The sequence below is a fragment of the Pleuronectes platessa genome, chromosome 7 (assembly GCF_947347685.1).
Source record: "Pleuronectes platessa chromosome 7, fPlePla1.1, whole genome shotgun sequence".
NCBI lineage: Eukaryota > Metazoa > Chordata > Actinopteri > Pleuronectiformes > Pleuronectidae > Pleuronectes > Pleuronectes platessa.
In genome coordinates, this window is record NC_070632.1 from 27,510,048 (window position 1) to 27,529,241 (window position 19,194).

General features: G+C 40.5%; 2 protein-coding genes across 3 annotated transcripts in view; one reads left to right on the plus strand and one right to left on the minus strand.

Annotated features, from left to right (window-relative positions):
• The first annotated feature begins 4,169 nt into the window (after positions 1 to 4,169).
• LOC128444647 (monocyte chemotactic protein 1B) lies at positions 4,170 to 4,995 on the plus strand. The gene is made up of 3 exons (XM_053427224.1): positions 4,170 to 4,406; positions 4,494 to 4,638; positions 4,752 to 4,995. The coding sequence occupies exons 1-3, from the start codon at positions 4,343 to 4,345 to the stop codon at positions 4,831 to 4,833; spliced, it is 291 nt and encodes a 96-aa protein (XP_053283199.1). The 5' UTR covers positions 4,170 to 4,342; the 3' UTR covers positions 4,834 to 4,995.
• Positions 4,996 to 9,462: 4,467 nt separating this feature from the next.
• The window catches only part of LOC128444010 (septin-7), a 54,953-nt gene continuing 45,221 nt past the window's right edge, over positions 9,463 to 19,194 (minus strand). For both annotated transcript variants that reach the window (XM_053426300.1, XM_053426299.1), the window contains exons 9-13: positions 16,398 to 16,449; positions 15,856 to 15,981; positions 14,856 to 14,991; positions 13,738 to 13,883; positions 9,463 to 11,837 (exon numbers count right to left, since the gene is read on the minus strand). In XM_053426300.1, the coding sequence (XP_053282275.1) occupies positions 11,798 to 11,837; positions 13,738 to 13,883; positions 14,856 to 14,991; positions 15,856 to 15,981; positions 16,398 to 16,449 (500 nt within the window). In that variant the 3' untranslated portion in view covers positions 9,463 to 11,797. The remainder of the gene's footprint in view (positions 11,838 to 13,737; positions 13,884 to 14,855; positions 14,992 to 15,855; positions 15,982 to 16,397; positions 16,450 to 19,194) is intronic.

A 19,194-nucleotide genomic window follows, 5' to 3' on the forward strand; every position in this document is an offset into this window, starting at 1 on the left:
CAGAGTTTTCTCTTACAGGAGTGAGAAGAAAGAAAGTTCGGAAGTGTGATCATTAAATTATCTCTGCCTTGATTTAGATCCATAACTTGCTGTCCGCAGTAAGTGGGGTTTCTCCAACCCCCCCCCCCCCCCCCCCCCCCCCCCCCAAAAAAAACCAGTTGAAAACCACTGATTTATTGCATAGGAATGTTTTTGTTGATAAGTAATTGATAATTGATAATGATTGAAAACTGAGACGGATGTTAGTGGATGTCAGTGGCTTAACCTGTGGGAAAGGGGATTCAGACAAAGAGCCCTAAACCACGTACAACAGTGATTGTAGCTGTCACCACAGCCACCACAGACAATTACACAGTTTCTAGGAAGATTCACTTTAAAGGGGACATATTATGAAAATTCCACTTTTATAGTGCTTCTACACGTTAATTTGGGTATCTGGCATGTCTACCGTCCCAAAAACTCTGGAAAAAAACAACTCCTGCGTTTTGTTGTGGTTCCTCTATGTCAGAAACGATACGCTAGAGTGCGGCGAATGGGATTACGACCGAAAAATTTGTCATTTTCCAACCATGCCCATGTAGGGATTCTGGTTACATGGCCTTGGACCAGCCCCCACCATCATCTCACCGGCTCCGGGGAGAGACGGTCCGGCTCCCCGGCTAGCGTTAGCTGCTGCTACCCGTCAGACATCTAAGTGGCCGCATAAACATGCCGATCGTCGAGGCGGAGACCCCGGGACACCTCTAAACGTTGACTCAACAGTGTGGAAGGATGCTGCTGCTGCGCCAGCACCTCCCACTGCTCCCACTGCGGGGCTGCGCTGGGGAGCTTGGGCGCTGTGGCTCTCGCAGCCAGGCTTCGGCCCACCTGACTCTGGTTCAAAACGATATGGTTTCAAGATTGTATCTTCGTCTCAAGTAGCCATATTTCTACAGAGCTAATGGATAGCTAAAAATCTGTGCTCTTGTATCACGTGAAGGAGGGGAGGGGGGGGGGGGGCACTCAAAACAGGTCAATCTGAGGAGGGCTGTTTTAGACAGGGTAAAAAGGGTGCTGTTTTAAATTATCCTTGTGGTATTTGACCAAAATATGTTACAGACATTTCATTAAGACCCCAATGAACCATATCAACTGTGGTAAAATGGGCATAATATGGGTCCTTTAAGTCATTGATGATTACACCAGTCACCTCTGTTTCTTCTTCCATGGAGGAATTCTTCCCCCTCATCTTATCTGTGGACAGCTTGAAGTCAAAGGCTGAATTCCACTGCTTCACTTGATGCACAGCCTTGGCCTTTTTAAACTTTCCACACACAGCATGCTATGGTGCTCCCAGTTAAGGCAACACAAGTTAGCTTTCATACCTCTTCCTCTTCTCCATCCCTATCACATTGAAGTAAGTCACATCTCATCAGTACATGTTACTGACTTGACCCCTTCCCCGAGTCCCTTTGCTTTATCGCCCGCAGATCCGGGCGCACCATGGATTATGATTTGTGGATCGCGCATCAGAGGTCGCAAGGGTGGATCCAGTATGGCGGAGTCTATATCGTGCGGGCTCATCGTAGTGGTAATGGCGGGCCTGATGATGGATCTTAATAAGCATCAGTGGACAATGACTGTGGACTATACTGGATCCAACCTGGATGATGGATCATTATCTTGCTGGCTGCTGACCATAGACTATGATTGCAGCAGGACTGCTTGACATATAGTATTGAAGTTACCCTTCAAAATGTTTACCCTCATCAATGCTGCTAAAAACTTTAATCTTGATGATGTTTTCCTACACTTGGCATCTATTGCACGTCTATCCGTCCAGGGAGAGGGATCCCTCACATGTGGCTCTCTCTGAGGTTTCTACGTATTTTTACCCTGTTAAAAGGGTTTTTAGTAGTTTTTCCTTACTCTTGCTGAGGGTTAAGGACAGAGGATGTCGCACCATGTTTAAGCCCTATGAGACGAATTGTAATTTATGAATATGGGCTATATAAATAAAATTTGATTGATTGATACCTTAAAATGGCCGCTGCAAAATCATTTTGATGTTACAGAAAATTACAATTGGGAGAATGACATGTCTGTCTTTGTCACAGCACTCGCTGGAAGCTTGGAACTGCACAAAGAAACGGTTGTACCAAGCTGGAACATTATGAGCTGCGTTACGGTTAAAATACAACACACACCAACAACCAGAGTCGGAGCTAGCAGCTAGCTGAAAGAGACAACCAGCCCGCCTCTCTCAGTGTGGACACAATGGAATGGAAGAGCCACTGAAGACACTGAGGAGGACATTGTCGGAGGAAAAGAGAAAGTAACTGAGTAAGAAAATGTACAAGATCAAATGATGTAGGACAAATATCGACCTGATGTTGTTGTTATTGGCTGAGTAAGTCATAACTTGTTTACTATGTCTTGTGCTGTTCAGCTTGCCTGACATTAGGCTGTGTAAGTCAAGTTGTTGACTTGCTTGTTCCTGGTAAACCTACTTAAATGGAGGTTTAGTAAGGTAGCCAAACATTCCAATGTGCTTGGATACATTGATAACTGCCTCAGCTACTGGCTTTGCTGTGTTTCAGATAAACTAAAACACTGGTCAGTCTTTAGTTATGTTAGTTTTGATCTGCAATGTTACACGTAATGAAACCTGTGGGTTGTGTAAAATCTCTATCTCATTAGTTCACACAGTTCTTTGACTTGTGAAGTTGTTGGTTTCTTTTCTGTCAGCTTCTCGAAAAATGTACAGCTTTGTGCATGGGGAGGCTGAGACTTCTCGAATCTTGCATTGTGCGGCTTTGAAGGGTTCATGTTAAGACTCAGAGGATCAAACATGGTGCAATTGATTACATGTGAAGTGACTGTATTTAGACATAAAAGATAATAAAGATATTCTATCTTGATTATACTGTACATGTATTCTTGTGTCGTTTCCTCTATGTCACATGAGTCACAGTGGCAGCAGGTGGAGATGACCAAAACGCATTTTCCCCGGCAAAATATGTTGAATTTTTTTTTAGGTTTCGCAAACAATCAGTGATGAAGTGAAGACCCCACTGACCTTTAAGTGCGACCTCTTGATCACAATATAAAAACCTATTGAGATACACCACAGACTGCAGAGTGAAGTATGAAATACTGTATGAAATATGTTTGGTATCTTTGCAATGAATCAAACAGGAAGTAAGGGGGTTTGACAGTTATGTCATAATTTCTGCTTGTCACAGTGACATACAGAAACAATTATATATTTGGTCAAAGTTTGACACATGAACCCACGCCTCTCAAATAGATGTTCCAAAAGCAACATGTCATATAAAAAACTGTTGACAGTGTAATGGAAATAAACTACAGATGAGGAAATTAATGGGGTTCTAGGTGATCGCAAAATAGGTCACTGCCGCATTTCTAAACCTTTGTTTGTGTGTATGCATCTGAACAACTGTGATAACTTTATAACTTTATTTACATTTTGCAAATTTGAATTATTTTGAACATTTTGAATTATTTCATTGCATTTATTAATATATGAGAATAACTTTAAAATACCACAGCCACTATGAATGAGGGCCTTAGGATCAAGTAATAAAGCAGGACATATTTAAAGGCCCTTGACATGCCATCTGATATTATTCTCTACCTGGTGCATATTCACCAACTTATTTTCAATCAAATAAAAAAAAGCTAGCCAAACAGTTGCTTACTTTGCCAGTTTGGTAGTCAACCCGGTTTCGGACCGTAGAATGTTACATTGCCAAGTGCTTTGATGTAATATACAATACATCTGTCTTTGTGACCAAAAAAGTGCCTCTATATTCATCCAGTAAACAATAAGGATATGGTTAAGGTCGATGCGTGTTCTCTGAAAACCATCAATAAAATGTTATAATTAGGAAATATTGTACATTTGATCTTTCTGTCTGAACTCTATATCTGCCCCCTGAAATGTAATTAATTTGTTGAGTAAAATGCTGTTGTCTGCTCTACTCTATTTTGTGCTCTGTTGAAAACAAATACAAGTTTATGATGAACATGAATGTTCAAAATAACTCTTCCTGTCACTGAATAGAAACCAAGATGTAAAGATAAAGCGATTGTTCCATCTCCTGTGGTACAAGAGGCGATTTAATCTTTACAGCAAAAAAACTTTGAATTTACCGTAACCTCCCTCCCCTCGAGACAGCAGCAGACATGTGAGCTGTCCTGTGGTTGAAACGCATAGGAGGTGTTGGGGGGGTGGGAATTATGCTTATTATAAATTGGACGCAGAACGGAGAGTTTATCACAGCAAAGAAGAAGAAAGACAGAGATCATCATCATCATCACCATCATCATCATCATCATCATGAAGACTCTTTGCTTCACCCTGGGAATGCTGCTACTCACTGTCTGCTGGTGCAACGCCATGCGTAAGTGATCTCTATTTGTTGCTCATCGACTTCAGAGTTTGCTCAGAGACATGTTTGTACTGATTTCATCTGGTTACTTTCCAACAGCCCAAGCAGTGGACTTCAGCACAGCACCTCGCTACAGCACAGCACCTCACACCTGCTGCCCAAACGTTTCCAATAAAACTTTACCATTCAAGCGTGTGACCAGCATAACTGTGACTCACAGCTCCTGTCCGGAACAGGCATTCATGTAAGTCTGCCCGTGAAGTCTTTTGCAGACAATGAGATGAATAGACAAATGGATATCCTAGTACATCTAAACAAGGTGGATCAAATGAATTGTTCCCTCTGTCATTTTTGCAGAGTCCAAACAGTTAAAGGGAGAAAGATCTGCTACGAACACAATTCCACGTGGGCTCAGGACGTCTACAATCGGCTCAACTGAGGGTGGTGGTACACAGAAGTATTAGCGATGTATTATTGTGTAATAATATAATAGTGACATACCCATGTCTGGTTTTGCAGATCTAAATGGATCTGATGCATTGCATTGACTAGGGTTACTGTATGTCATGTTTTGCAGCTGTGAAATAAAATGTGAAATGGTTCTATGTGTCGATGGACGTTCATATTCAACCTTTTTCGGCCAGAAGATGTGGCATGGTTTCATGAGGCATCCATTTATTATGGTAATGTCACCTTTTACTACACACCAGCATTTTGAACCATAGAGGAGAACAGATTTGAGATAGCTGTCGTTGGAGTCTGACCTTTGTTCTCAGACCGTACTAATTTTGACTTTTTATTCATAAAAAAATTTATAAAATAATTCTCCATTTATGGAATGAACATGGTTCATAATGCCAGTGTTTCAAACCATCTTGACCTTTCAGGGCTAATGCTTACGGAGGGTCCAGCGCTTCGGACGTCTCTCCATCATGACATATATGCAGTATTTGAAAAGTTAAAACCCACTAATCAAGGGTTAATCCTTAAAAAGGTGATTTAATATTTTCCTTATACTACATGGTAATGAGATTTGTTTTGGAGGCATATGTCATTGATTAACGACAACACAAATTATTATTTTTAGTGTACTGTCACATATAAAAATACTACCCTCTGTAGCTTCGAGCCCTAAAACTGCTGTAGTACACTACAAATATTAATAATTTGTTTCACTTTTAATTATTTTATTTTAGTTAAAATATCAGTCCTCATCATGAATATGAAATATTCAATCATTTTCAAATACATATTTTTGCGATTATCACAGCCTTGGATATGTCAATAGATACACAAACACACACAAAGGCCTAATTATAGTCCTGCGACTGCAACCGTGGAAGGCCACGCAGCTGCATCGACGGACTCGTTTTGGTTTATGCTTCACTCACGTGTTGCGCATGTTGCAACGCAATTCACCGCCAGAACACTAGGCGGAGTAACGTTTTGTTTCGAAAACAAAACACACAAAGAAGAGACGTCTTCTTCTTCGTCGACTGTTTATTTACATCGCCACTCCGGCTCCTAATAGCCTATTTCTGGCGGACAAATCCTCCAGTCAGTGACGGGTTATACAAGTGGTGATACTTTCGGATCTCTTCTGCCAAGTGCTCTTCTATTTGTTCCATATTCGTTCTTCTAAATCTTCCGTGATTTCCGCGTATTGTGGGGCATGAAACCGGAAACTAGACTCCGGACGGGATGTAGTAAGCAGACCAATCACAAGCCTTGCGGGCTGCGTGAGGCCTTTAACTTCGAGTACTCCGTTGCTCTATCCGTTCATGCACGCAAGACACGCAACACGCCCCTTTCGTGCCCTCTGCGGGCTTGCGTGCGTCCGCCAATTTTTCTAAAGGCCTCAGTATGCTTCTCCGAGTCCGTTTCGGAATGACGGACGGACGGATCGGACGGACCCTTTTTGATTTATAGTTCTACGAGCCTTTTTGTTGTGAAAACAATTCACCGCCAGATCAGTAGATGGCGCCACTGAATTCGAGCATAGAGAAGCCTACCTCATGAGGTATATAGAAGAAGTCCACGCTGGTTTATTTACGTCCTCCCGGCTCCTCACACACAGTGAACGATGGTAACAGAAACAGGATGTTGATGACGCGACAGTTTTTGCTGAATAAAGTGACACCCAGCGGGTCAAAATGCTTTTGTTATCGTGTCTTAGCGCAGCGGTTCCCCGGTCTTGTTTCCAAACGCGTTGCTAATTCAACAGCTGCAACAGCTTGAAGCTACACGGAGGCAGCTAGCTTCCCCCCAGCTTCCACACACAGTCAGCACGGACACCCGATACTAACTACTACCAAGTGTTTGCTTCTAACCTGACGGTGTTTGAGAAACAGTGTCATGACAGCCGTGGGATTAAAGTCAGCGGGTTTTTGCGCTGTTCCCACCGCAGTTAGCATGGTGGCTAGCCCGCTACCCCCGTTATCAAAGTTCGTTATAACCGTATGTGACCGTACACACATGCTGTAAGTGCTCTAACCAGCCACCGTCAGCCGGACACACTTGTCACATTAATCATAGAGTCGTAGTTGTGATTTTGGTTTATTGTGATGTAGGGAATGGAACAGGAAGTTTCCATTCCGAAATGCTGGCGTTAGCGGACCAATCACAGCCAAGTGCTATCCGTGGGCTGTCCGTCATTTCGACGTATAGTTAGAAAAATGAGCGCGGCACGGAGAGGGCGGTCCTATCTGTCCGTGTCCGTCAAAACGCAGAAGCATACATTGGCCTTAACTACACGACAAAACGACGCGAGCCTCACGCAGCCCGCAAGGCTTGTGATTGGTCTGCTTACTACATCCCGTCCGGGGTCTAGTTTCCGGTTTCATGCCCCACAATACGCGGAAATCACGGAAGATTTAGAAGAACGAATATGGAACAAATAGAAGAGCACTTGGCAGAAGAGATCCACAAGTATGACCACTTGTATAACCCGTCACTGACTGGAGGATTTGTCCGCCAGAAATAGGCTATTAGGAGCCGGAGTGGCGATGTAAATAAAGATTCGACGAAGAAGAAGACGTCTCTTCTTTGTGTGTTTTGTTTTCGAAACAAAACGTTACTCCGCCTAGTGTTCTGGCGGTGAATTGCGTTGCAACATGCGCAACACGTGAGTGAAGCATAAACCAAAACGAGTCCGTCGATGCAGCTGCGTGGCCTTCCGCGGTTGCAGTCGCAGGAGTATAATTAGGCCTTTAGCATGTAGCTCACGTACAACAATTAACAGCAAAATAGAGGTTTCAGTAATTATAATGTATTGAGTGTTCATGTAGACGTGCACGTTATGTTTGTGTGTGTGAGAGGTGGGATTGGGGATGATGTGTGCATGTGTGTGAGAGAAACAGAGAGGGAGAGCGACAGGGAGTGAGGAATAATATCATTACCCAAAATTATTTCTGTGAAATTTATACATCTGAGCTGATGGTCCTTTTTATACAGTGACACAAAGACATATAATAGGAAAATTGTTGTAAAGATTAAAATTCCACAAAAAATACACACCCTTGGATAAGTTAAAGCCGTATGCATTAACATAGCCAGAAATATCGTACCACACACTTCCACCAAGTTTTATGCGATTCTGCCGCCAACCAACCAACAAACAGACCAAGGTGAAAACACGAATGGGTGCGCTAATAAAATGTCGCCTTCATCTGGAAGCTGTGAGCTTGTGGTTACAAGTGCACGGTGTGCTCCACATTCAAGTGGTTTAGTTGTGAGATGGCTGCTTCTTGTCGATAGCAATCCTAACAATTTAGCTAGAAGGCTAGTAACATAATACAGGAAATACTAAAGCATAATGACATAAGGAATATCACCATTTTCATCAGACATATTTAAACGTTTCTAAGATAAACTCTATACAATTAAAATTAAGTTGAAAAATAACCTTCCATAACCTCCACCATTTCTGAAACATAGATTAGTATCTATGTCTCTGAGACTTTGCTTTAATTCACCTTAACTTTCAAGAACTGAGAGAAACTCGATCGTCTTTTATTGTAATGTGGAGAAAGATCAGAGCAAGATGAGACAATGGAAAAACTGTTTGTTTCTGTTTGTAAAAAATATGTTCTGTATGAATGTTGTTCCACAAATGCAGAAATGTCAATGATATGGAAACCATATCATTTAAAAAAAAGTGTAGTTTTTTAATCAGGCTTTTAAAAAATATAATATTCCATAAAATGAGAATTGTTTATTGGGGTTAAGTGTATCATGAGACAAATATTTGACGTAGGCTATTATATAATGTAGAGACATTTGTGGAAACACATCGTAAAGGACTCGTGTGTCTCACACAATCAAAAAATCTGCAGGTTTTCTTTATCTGCACACAAACCGATGCTTCTTGTTTTGCTTGTGAAAGTTTCAGTTTTCAGATGTTATCACATCATGCCATCTGAATCAGATTAGATCAGATTAGATTACATTTACCAAACAGATTTATTTAGTTCAGGGGATAGTAAGGTTTAGATAGTATAGCCTGAATTTAACATTTAGCAGTTTATATGATATAAAGATTCAATGGTTTATTTTTTACACATAAAATAATATGTCTGTTAACTACAGTCTGGCTCTTCTAAAAAGCCTAAGTGTTAACATTAGTTGTGTAGTCTAAAGTTATGAAAAACTCCATATCTTTGCTCAATTGTTAAGTATCTATTAAATCAAAAAGATATGGTGATCAAATGGCATTTAGAAATTGGGCGATAGGAAATTGAATTAAGGTGGGGTTTGGAAAGCCCCCCCAGTCCAGCGTAGGATGTCATGGCTCAGACTTTGAAAACCCCTACTCTAAGAGTATGTAAATATACTAATGTTATATACATCTATACCTGTGTAGCTTACTCTGAATTTCAGGTTAGATGGTAAACTGCATGCCATTGTCTCAGTACTCAATAAAGGTAAATCTTTAATTGAATACTGTATTTTCTGATATTTACTACATCCTAATCCCAAACCTCATCCAGAAGGATCCCAAAGGTTTCTACAACATTCTCTATGATAATTAATTTCATGGGTGTATTAACAAAAGAGAACCTGCACACAATTAAAGCATAACCTTGTCAACTTTAATATTAAACATGTACAGTTAGAGCCAGAACACACAATAAAACAAAGAAGAGAAGCAGAAAACAGTGTACAAACAGTATATATATATATATATATATATATAAAAAGAAAATATTACAAAAAAATCGAGCATTACTTAAATCTATCTCCCTTGGTGTTATTAGAAGGTGAGTGGTTCACAAGCATTTCAAAATTAAAATGAACTTTTTAAAATCTTGTAGAACAACAGAATAGCTTTTCTCTGGACCTAAAGACAAAGTCTAGTGTATTGAAGCAGTCCTGAGAAAGTGTACACTTGGCATATATATATATATGTATATATATATATATACATATGTATATGTGTGTGTGTGTGTGTGTGTGTGTGTGTGTGTGTGTGTGTGTGTGTGTGTATGTGTGTGTGTATAAATGTAAGGACATTTATCCAAGGGGTCTTGAGGAGTTCTTGAGGAGTCTTGAGGAGAAAATATGCTTTTCCATCAAAAACAAACAGGCAATATTAAATGTGTTGAAGGTATAAGGTTTGTCACTTTAGCATTTTGCTCTTAATGCAGGTAGTTTAAAAAACTATAGTAAAAATAACTGAGTTATTAATGAAAACTACAGGGAAAGGTGTCATACGTCAACCGTGCATATAGTATTATCATCATCATATGAAAATAAAACATGACAACTCTGGGAACATTTTAATAAAGGTTAGACTCTGCGGCACAGTGTGCTGCTTTCTTACTCGGAATTGGCTCAGACCTGGACAAAATTGTTATTCTATTTGAAGGGAAATCTAAGGGGTTATATTTTGTTGTCTGCAGGAGCATTTGAATTTGACAGTCAGAGACAAGATTATGGCTGAATTGGCAAACATCTCTGAACAGCTGCCTTTCGGGAAATCTAGGGAGAAAGGGAGGAATATAATCTGTACAGTGGGGTTCAGGTCTATGACAACATCCACCACTTACATCACAATATGAAACATCTTTGTAATCAGTGTAACCTGTGAAGTTGTAGACACCAATGAGGCTTTTGCATAATTCTTCTATTTAAATAGAAAACACACACTGCAATGACACTATTCAGGCTGCTGCAAACCAAATCTCCTTTCTGTATGGTTCAGACATACTCTATCTATGACCTCAGACATAGCATTGAACACCACACACCTGTCACTTCACATCTAAAGGCCCAGGCACACCAGCATATAATAAAAACAAAAGCATTTTGTTTTAGTGTCAAGTTTGGTCTGTTCCACTGGCCGTTCACCTGTTACCTCTAATGGAATCATCTCTGTTGCTTTTTAAAGGTTCCACAGTAAAGTAATTGACTTTAGACAGTTATGAGATAACAGTCTGGTACAAGTAAGTGTTATAGTAAATAATTATGTCACTTATCTACATATTTCATAATGGAGCAATTAACTTGTAAAGGGACAATATGGTCCATTAGCAAGCACATTATTATTTCAACCATCAACTGAGCTGACAACTCTGCTGGCTATCACTTGGAACCTTATTGAAAGTAATAATGCAAAAAAAATCCAGAGAAAGAAATGAGAGGAGGATGTGAAGTAAGGCTAGCATGTTCACAGCTTGCAAATGTCTTATTATTCAGTTCAACAGCTAATTAACCAATGAGCTGTTACCAAGACCCGCAGATCCATTTCACTGAGCAACTCTGTTAGTGGGACCTGGGCCTCCCTTCCACCTGACTTCGTCCTCCACAGCTGACGCCTGCCGCTCAGTTATCCTGCCTTCACTCACATACTGTACACTCGCCCCTCTCCGAACACACTCTCACCAAGCTCCTTGTGACTGGATGTCTGAGTTTGGTTTCTCTTGTATAACATATTTGAGAACAAGACAAAAAGAGGGCATTGAGGAGGGAGATAGTACATCTATCCATCTACGAATATCTAGAGAATGTACAACTACTACATTTGTACGAATTAATATGCATGATCCCTGCCCCGTGTTTTGACTGTACTCTCAGAGGAAATCAGGCTTCTCCTCTTTGTCAGATATATAGGAAAATAGACTTTCACAAACACATGCATTCCTCAAGAAAATGAAAACGATTACCCCACGTTGTAAAACCCTGCAGAGAGGTAAGCATGTGGGAGATGTGGGCATTGGCATATCTAAATGTGTGTAAATGGTGTCCATGTTAAATGCAACACAGAGGAATGTTATGGAATGAGTTGAATATATATCTGTATGTGTGTGTGTGTGTGTGTGTTTTCTGAGGGCCACCGTAGACATGAGGAAGAGGAAGAAGAGAAAATTAGGTTGAGTAAAACTGAAGGAACAGGTCTTGTCTCTTCAAAAGATTTTCCCTTTCTTCTTGTTCTTTTCCATCGTCCTGTGTGACAAGCAGAGTAAACACAGAGAACATTACATCAATCATCTCATGACCAATCAGATAACAGGAACAACTCCTGACATGGAATAAAGGGTTTATCATAAAGTGACAATTCATAAAGAGCAATAGCTATTTCTTTTATAGGTCAGTTGAATCTGTTGAGCCTCTAACAAACTGAAAGTGCCTTTTAGAGCTATAGCTAAGATTCTTTCATCCTGCGGTGGATTCCTGGTGATTCTGAGATGCTTTAAACTCTATGTACACCTCCACGCTACTATGAATACGTTTGAAAACACATTGATGCTGCTACAGATACACCTGGTGTCCACTATGCCAATCTACTCTAGAGTTTTAGAGCTGCTAAAACTGAGAAGTCTGGAAACATTGCTGGCAACATTTTTTTATAGTCACAACTGCATGCTGTTTGGGTCTTTTTGGTTACGAGGTAGCCCTCGCTGATTTGTCAGGCTCCTATCACACGACTCCCTTCTGGCAGAAAATTACTCGTATTATCCTCAACTACCAGTGTAGAGGACAAAATGGATTACAAGCGTGGCTGACCCTGTTATCTTTGTAAAGGTCACCTCAGTGCACTTTATGTATCAATAAAATGTACGTATTTCATGGGTCAGACGCCTTCAAATTATAAGGATGAGGGAAGGGATCTTTGTATGTATTTGTTAATTATATGTGTTATGATGTGCATTTGGGTTTCTGTAGCGGCAAATATGATAAATATGGGGGAAGTGACGTCCAGCAAGGGGTTCTTTGCTTTTTGGTGCGGGTTGGCGGAGCGACCAGAGGTTCGAGGGATCGGCGACCACTTAAAACCTTCATGGGATTTTCTAAAGAAGCGGGATTATTGCCTGAGAGACTTTTAAGGGATTACTGCAAGTATTGAACGTTTTCTGGGCTCCTGGAAGGGGTGAGGACATCGTGGACACTATTGGGACGGTTTGCGACAACTCACCACGCCACACCTGCTTATCTTTTGTTTGGGGGGATGTCGCTTCGGGATTATGTGATGAATTTGGGGTGGGGGAAGTATTGATTGTTTGCGGGTTATGCTATGATCCGGGGGTGGGGAAATATTGATGTTTGGGTGTTGTATAAATAGCGTGCTTATGTTTTCATGTCCGACTTTGTTTGCGGGGACGTGTTGATGGGATATGTGGGGGTGTTGTTGTTTGGTAAATACAGATAATCGTACGCAACTTGTCTTGATTTATTTCGTTTATATATATATATTATCTTATGTGTGGTGGGACCTATGACAAGAATATTGGTCTAACCGGTGATTATTCGTTTGTTATAAGTTGGGCAGGCGGCGCGCGCCGTACGCAGCGGGACTAATCCACCCGTGCCTTGAAAATAATGCGTAGTAATTTTCCCCTGGGGTTTTAAACAGGGCGAATTGTTACATCTTTACTAACAGTTGTTCTGCACTTACACTCTGCATTTTACGATCATACAACTGTTTACATGCGTTTGCTAATATTGTAGCAATCTGCGACAATTCTTCTGTCCAACGGGACGCGTAGGCCAAGTATACGCGCGTTGTCATGTGATATGCATTTTCAGGCGCATTAGTATGGACAAGGATTAAAACTGACAGAGACAAAACTAAGTTTTCAAACTAAACTCTTTGAATGTAGCCTTACTCCATCACTCTGAGGCAACACATAGACCTAATGAGACTTGAACTACTTTTCTCCTGCTCTCCACCACCTCTGTTCTGGCAGTAGCAATAGACTGCCACAGGTTCAGGATTGTTTATTCCTCAACAGACAAAAAAAAACTAAATAAACTCTATATATTATATTAAAGACATACATGATGTAAATTTTTGCAGTTTTGACAGCCCGAGTGAAACGTGTAGAACAGTGTGTGTGCTACTGACTTGGAGGCATCCAGTTTCTGCTGTTCGAGGATTCTCTGCTGAGCCTCCCAGTTAACCTTCTCATCCTCATACACTCGTCTCTTCTCCTCCAGCTCTTTGTACTGCGCCTCCAGGTTCCTCTTCATCTGTTCGTGCCGTCGCTCGAGCTGAGGGGCACAAATATCACACATTCAGTCACTCTAAAGACAGCCTCAATTTCTGCGTGCCACTCATTCATGCACTTATACAACTGATTTTGATAATTTTTTTCTGCTAAGGAACATAAAGTAGCTACAACATTAAAGTGTTATGCTGAGAAGTATATTGGTATTTGTATTGTATTGGGCCCACGTGCCGCTTTATTTTTTTTATTTGCAAGTGTTTGTTTTTTCTTGCTCTTTTTTTTTTAATTATATATTTTTCTAGTTAATTCTGCCTTGTCGGCCTTATTATGGGATAATAAATAATTCCCTTTATTCACCTTCATCGCTGAGTCTCCCTGAGAGTTTTTTCCACCACGCTCAAACCACTCCTTTACATCCCACCTTCAACAGGCACCATAAAATGAAAGATTGAATTTTCCCCAAACAATTTTTGGTAACATATTTTGAATTAATCTATGAAATCGTGCGGGTATAGTTTGTGTGTTTTGTGGACATGCTGATTTAGTTTCTTGGTGTTTGAATTGTGATTGCTTTAGATGACAATGGTTACTCCAGGCATTTAGCCAGGCTTCTACCCATTCTAACGAGGTTTGTCCATACTGACAAAAGTTGATTTCTTATGTTACATCGTCTGTGTATTTAATGTCCAACACTGCTAATAACTAGAGCTCCAGGCTCTTTGATAAGTTTAATATTAGTACATTAATTAAGAGCTGTAACACACAGCTGCATCATAGATATCTCTTTAAACTGTCTATTACTATTATTATTTCCATTGCCTCATCAGACTCCAGAACGGTCATTGTTCATGGTGTGAACCTTTCAATACCAATTGCTTAAAATAATTTAAATAAAATGAAAGTGATATTTAAATCACCCAAATGCGGATTCAACCATCAGCCTGCCAAACCTGAAACTGCCACAAAATGCTTCTGCTTCACTGAGCCAGAGAAACACACAAATCCTCAAACCCACCTCAGCCTCCGAATCCTTCAGTTTCTGCTTCTTCTCCTTCACCTTCATTTCGAAAACCTGTTCCATTTCTGCCTCCATCTTTTTCATTTTCATCACATGCTCCCTCCGTTCCTCCTCCATCTGTGCCAAGGGACTCCTGTTGATCGAAGACATTTTATATTTAGTGGCCAAGGGATCAGATCAATACTGCTAGTTCTGCAGTAAACCTTTAATGCTCCTGCTGCCTGAGTGCACCACTGATTGGACTGGATTCACAGAATCAGCAGCAGGGTCAATGCTAAGCAGATCAGTTTCAGCCAGACGTAGCTGATCCACTATGAAAATTGCTTCTTCTCTAAGGTAATAATAAAATTCAGTGTTTCTGCCTCATTCAGTTACAGTGTGCCGTTTATTCAGATTTCATGTTCAAGGCAATCTTGATTAAAAATGATCCCAATGAGCTGCACATAGTGTTTTGTGCAGATTACAAATGAGCGAGAGAGAGAGAGATGGAGAGAGAGAGCACTTGACCTGTGTGAAATAATTTCCTATCCAAAAGAAGAAAAAAAGCTTTATAAAGACTGTGATTTACAACACTGAGATTAATGATAGCACATTTTATGAAAGAACAAATGTTTTTCTGTTGTCACATGATTTATAAGTTGCTATATGGGACTTCACCTTTAGAGAATAGAATCAACGTGTTTTCCACAGGGTCTTATTTTCTAAGCGTAACCCCCTTTCTCTTGCAGCCAAGACAAGCATTAGCGAGGTACTCTGCAGCAAATGTAGAGACTCAAGTGAAAGTCTCCTCTCCCCAAAAATTACTGAAACTCTCCACCAATCCAAAATTAATCATTATCTCTGTCAGCCTCATGATTTCAAACCATATTCCTCAAAACTGCCTCACTCAAAGATTTTGGTTTAGACCTGCTTCAGTATTTATGTCTAACAGGGCAACAGGTAAAATATTATGTGTTGAAAAACCTGAATGGTTCAAGTTTCCTGAGCAAGAACATACTTTGTGAGCTGTCCCTTGGTCTTGGAATTGTCCACTCCATTACAGGTGACAGCAGCGAGTTTCTTACTGCGATAATTCTCGTAGTGGACATTGTTGGTAACATCCTTCAGATCCTGCATATGGGTTCTATGGATAGGAGCAGAAATCGATCAGGAACATTAATCCAGAAGGTGTATCTGTTAGAATACACAATAAACCTACTACCTAATTCAACAAGCAGTAAATCCAACTTTGACTATTGTTACACAAGCATTTGAAAGAGTACAAAATGTATCAATCTAAAAATTTACAAAAAAAGTGTCCGGGGAAACCATATCTTGAGAAGTCTTAAGGGTCCAGGAAATTGTAGTACAAAATTTAGTAATTCAATATGTTGAATATTAGCATCGGCTGCTGAGACTCAATGTAAGTGACAAAAGTCGATCACGACCACAATATGTTCCGGGAATTACCATAGACCACGCAAACCTTCCATTACAAACAGTAATTTGATATCAAAATTTGAAAGTTTGGGGAATCAAGACAAGCAGAACCCGCCTCACCTTATGAGCATGTTGCGGAGCACAGTGAAATCGCAGTGTTCGCCATTCTCCACTGAAACACACAGGGAGAGAGAGGAAAACAGAGAGGGAGGAACAGAGACACACACACACACATCACAATTACTACACATTAACACTTTTCACAGTAACAATCACAATCATTATTAAATAGTCTCAAGAGAAACAGCAATACAAATGCATTGCAAGCATGAATGGGTGAGCTTCTACAGATATTTGTACAGACTGTCCTACGGGTGCGACATAACCGAAATAAACTTTGGGGAAATTGCGATCAGCTGCTCTGGTCAACAAGTTTTTCAAAAAGCTGGGAAGAGAAACGATATGGATATTCTCTGGAATAGAATAGACGATAATAAACTAGGACACCTTTTCTATTCTAAGCAATAAAACACATGACTGTTCACTCAATACCCAGACAGGTTGAACGGCTAAAGCCCTGTTTGGTCTACAGCTTGGTGGCTATCACCTTCGTTAAAGCAAATTTTACATTTTGCTGCGCAACTATGGATCTATTATCTAAATTCCTTAATCTTCTTTAGACAACCTTCAAAATATTTCACGTTTTTGCGAACATCACTTTCAGCAGGTCACAGGCCCAGCATTGCTTCTTTAAAAATTTGAATGAGACTCATGCAAAAGGCTTTTATTTCTCTAAATTCCTGTGAGTGAGCCTTTTAACATTACAGAGACAACGTCAATTGACCCACCTTTACATTAAATTTTTTTTTAATAAATGCAACTTAAATCTCTTCTTTATAATACAAAAAAACAAACAACAGAATAGCCCTCAGTAGAGCGCATACCTACGCCAAGGCCTAAAAGTCCCTTTATGAAAACTGATTTAAATTCACTGTATCCCGATTTGCATCTCCACCGAATTGCACAAATACAAAAATAATAGTCCCATAAACATGCCAAATCAAGATCCATGATTTACTTTTCTTATAAATAAACGAAAACGATATATACCGACAGTCACCATCCTTTCACCAAAGTTCATAGTAATCTGCCAAGTAGTTTTTGAGAAATCTTGCTTACACACCAACCAACCAACTAACGGACTGATAGGGGTAAAAACCATTGAGCAGAACTGGAGTCTCTCTTGAAAAGTATTCATTTAAGTAGTAGATTTGTTGAAGCCAGTAGATGTATTTCTCTGACATCCTGTTCTGTGACACTACCAAGCCTCATAGCAGAGTTTGGTGTTGGAGCCCAAGAAAAACGCCACCTATCTGATCACAACCTGTTACCATTGAACACACTGACGCCACACACTTAGAACAAACAGGAGTTCTTGGTCAGACTACAACAAAAACAACTGGTATTTTTTCAACATAGTACAGTTATAGGATTTTGTATGGGGCTTTTTTCCTATCTTTATTGACGAGCGAAGTCTTTCAGTTGAGAGCATGACTTGTTGAAATTCTGTTCAGATTCTGTATTACTATTTATCACAGCCCTGCCCTTGCACTCAAATAACCCCTTTCTGCACTTAAATTGGCTTTGCTTCTACTCAAACTGTGTGATAGCACTCAGATATATTGTTGTGCTCGCACGGATTTCCTTCGCTCCAGCTTAAGCCCTTCTCTGCACTCGGGCTGCTTTCTGTGCGCTGGTGAATCGTCTTCTCTCAGATTTCTCCTCTCCTTTTCCTAAAAGAATACGAGCGCACATATATATATATTTTTTATAATAATAGCTTAAATTGTATAAATTAGTTTTCTACCGCTGTGTGCTAGAAGGGAAAACGTCAACTGCATGACTGACGGGTTTATATAGATACAATCTCAACATAAATTCAACAAGTCCTGCTCCCAAACTGAAAGTCCACCCTCTTGAATAAAGATATGAAAAAATCTCCAATATTGTGAGTCTTCGTCTCAACAGCAGAGACACGGTTACATGGTCAGATGGGAATCTAGAAAAGGACTGCAAATACTGCTGTTGAGGATGTGTGTGGCGGATGTCCAGCCTGCCTTTCATCAAATATGCTGCTCCTTATTGGTTAGCCTCCATCCTTCATCATGAGGGGAGCAAATAAGGAGGACACCTTACCATTGATGAAACTTAAGCAGTCCCGCCTCTTGGCATCCAAAGCCAGCCATTGACCTCCTGTCTCTTCTAGAGGAGGGAGCTCTGACGGAGGGGAGGGGTATGGTTTTTCAGTTACTGCTTGTGTCCGGTGGTGGGGGCTAAATCTGGGTCTGGAGCAGCTGAGTATATCATAGCTCAGACTTGGCCCGGTCTGGACCCAAACCCAGCCCAAGTTTGGCCCAGATTCAGCCCAGATCAACACCATCGCCTGCATGTGTCCAAGTTAATTGTCTTGCAGAGGAAGTGTGGTTATTGGAGGGGGTGTTACACGAGGATCTATGCATGACCAGCTGTGGAAAGTCTCAACGAGGGAACAAGTGGGGTCAAGGGTCATAGGACAAAGTAATCAGATCTTAGTGGTTGATGAATGGCAGAAAATACCTGATGCATACTTTAGTGTTAACCCATGTCACCTCAGTTTATCGTCTGTCAATCAGTCAGACATGGACATGAATGGAAAACAGTCTTTGTTCATCAGGTGTTTTGAGTCTGAGTTCTTTATATTCACTAGCAGTGTTTATTAAGGCCATGATGAACTGCGCTGGTTTAATGGATCAAGCTGCAACTGAAACATGCAACAACATGTTTGTCTTGTGTGTGCACTTAAAAAGTCTGACCAAGTGTGCTAATGATTGAGAATTTATGATATGGAGTGTTATCTTGATGTCTTAAATGAGCTGCT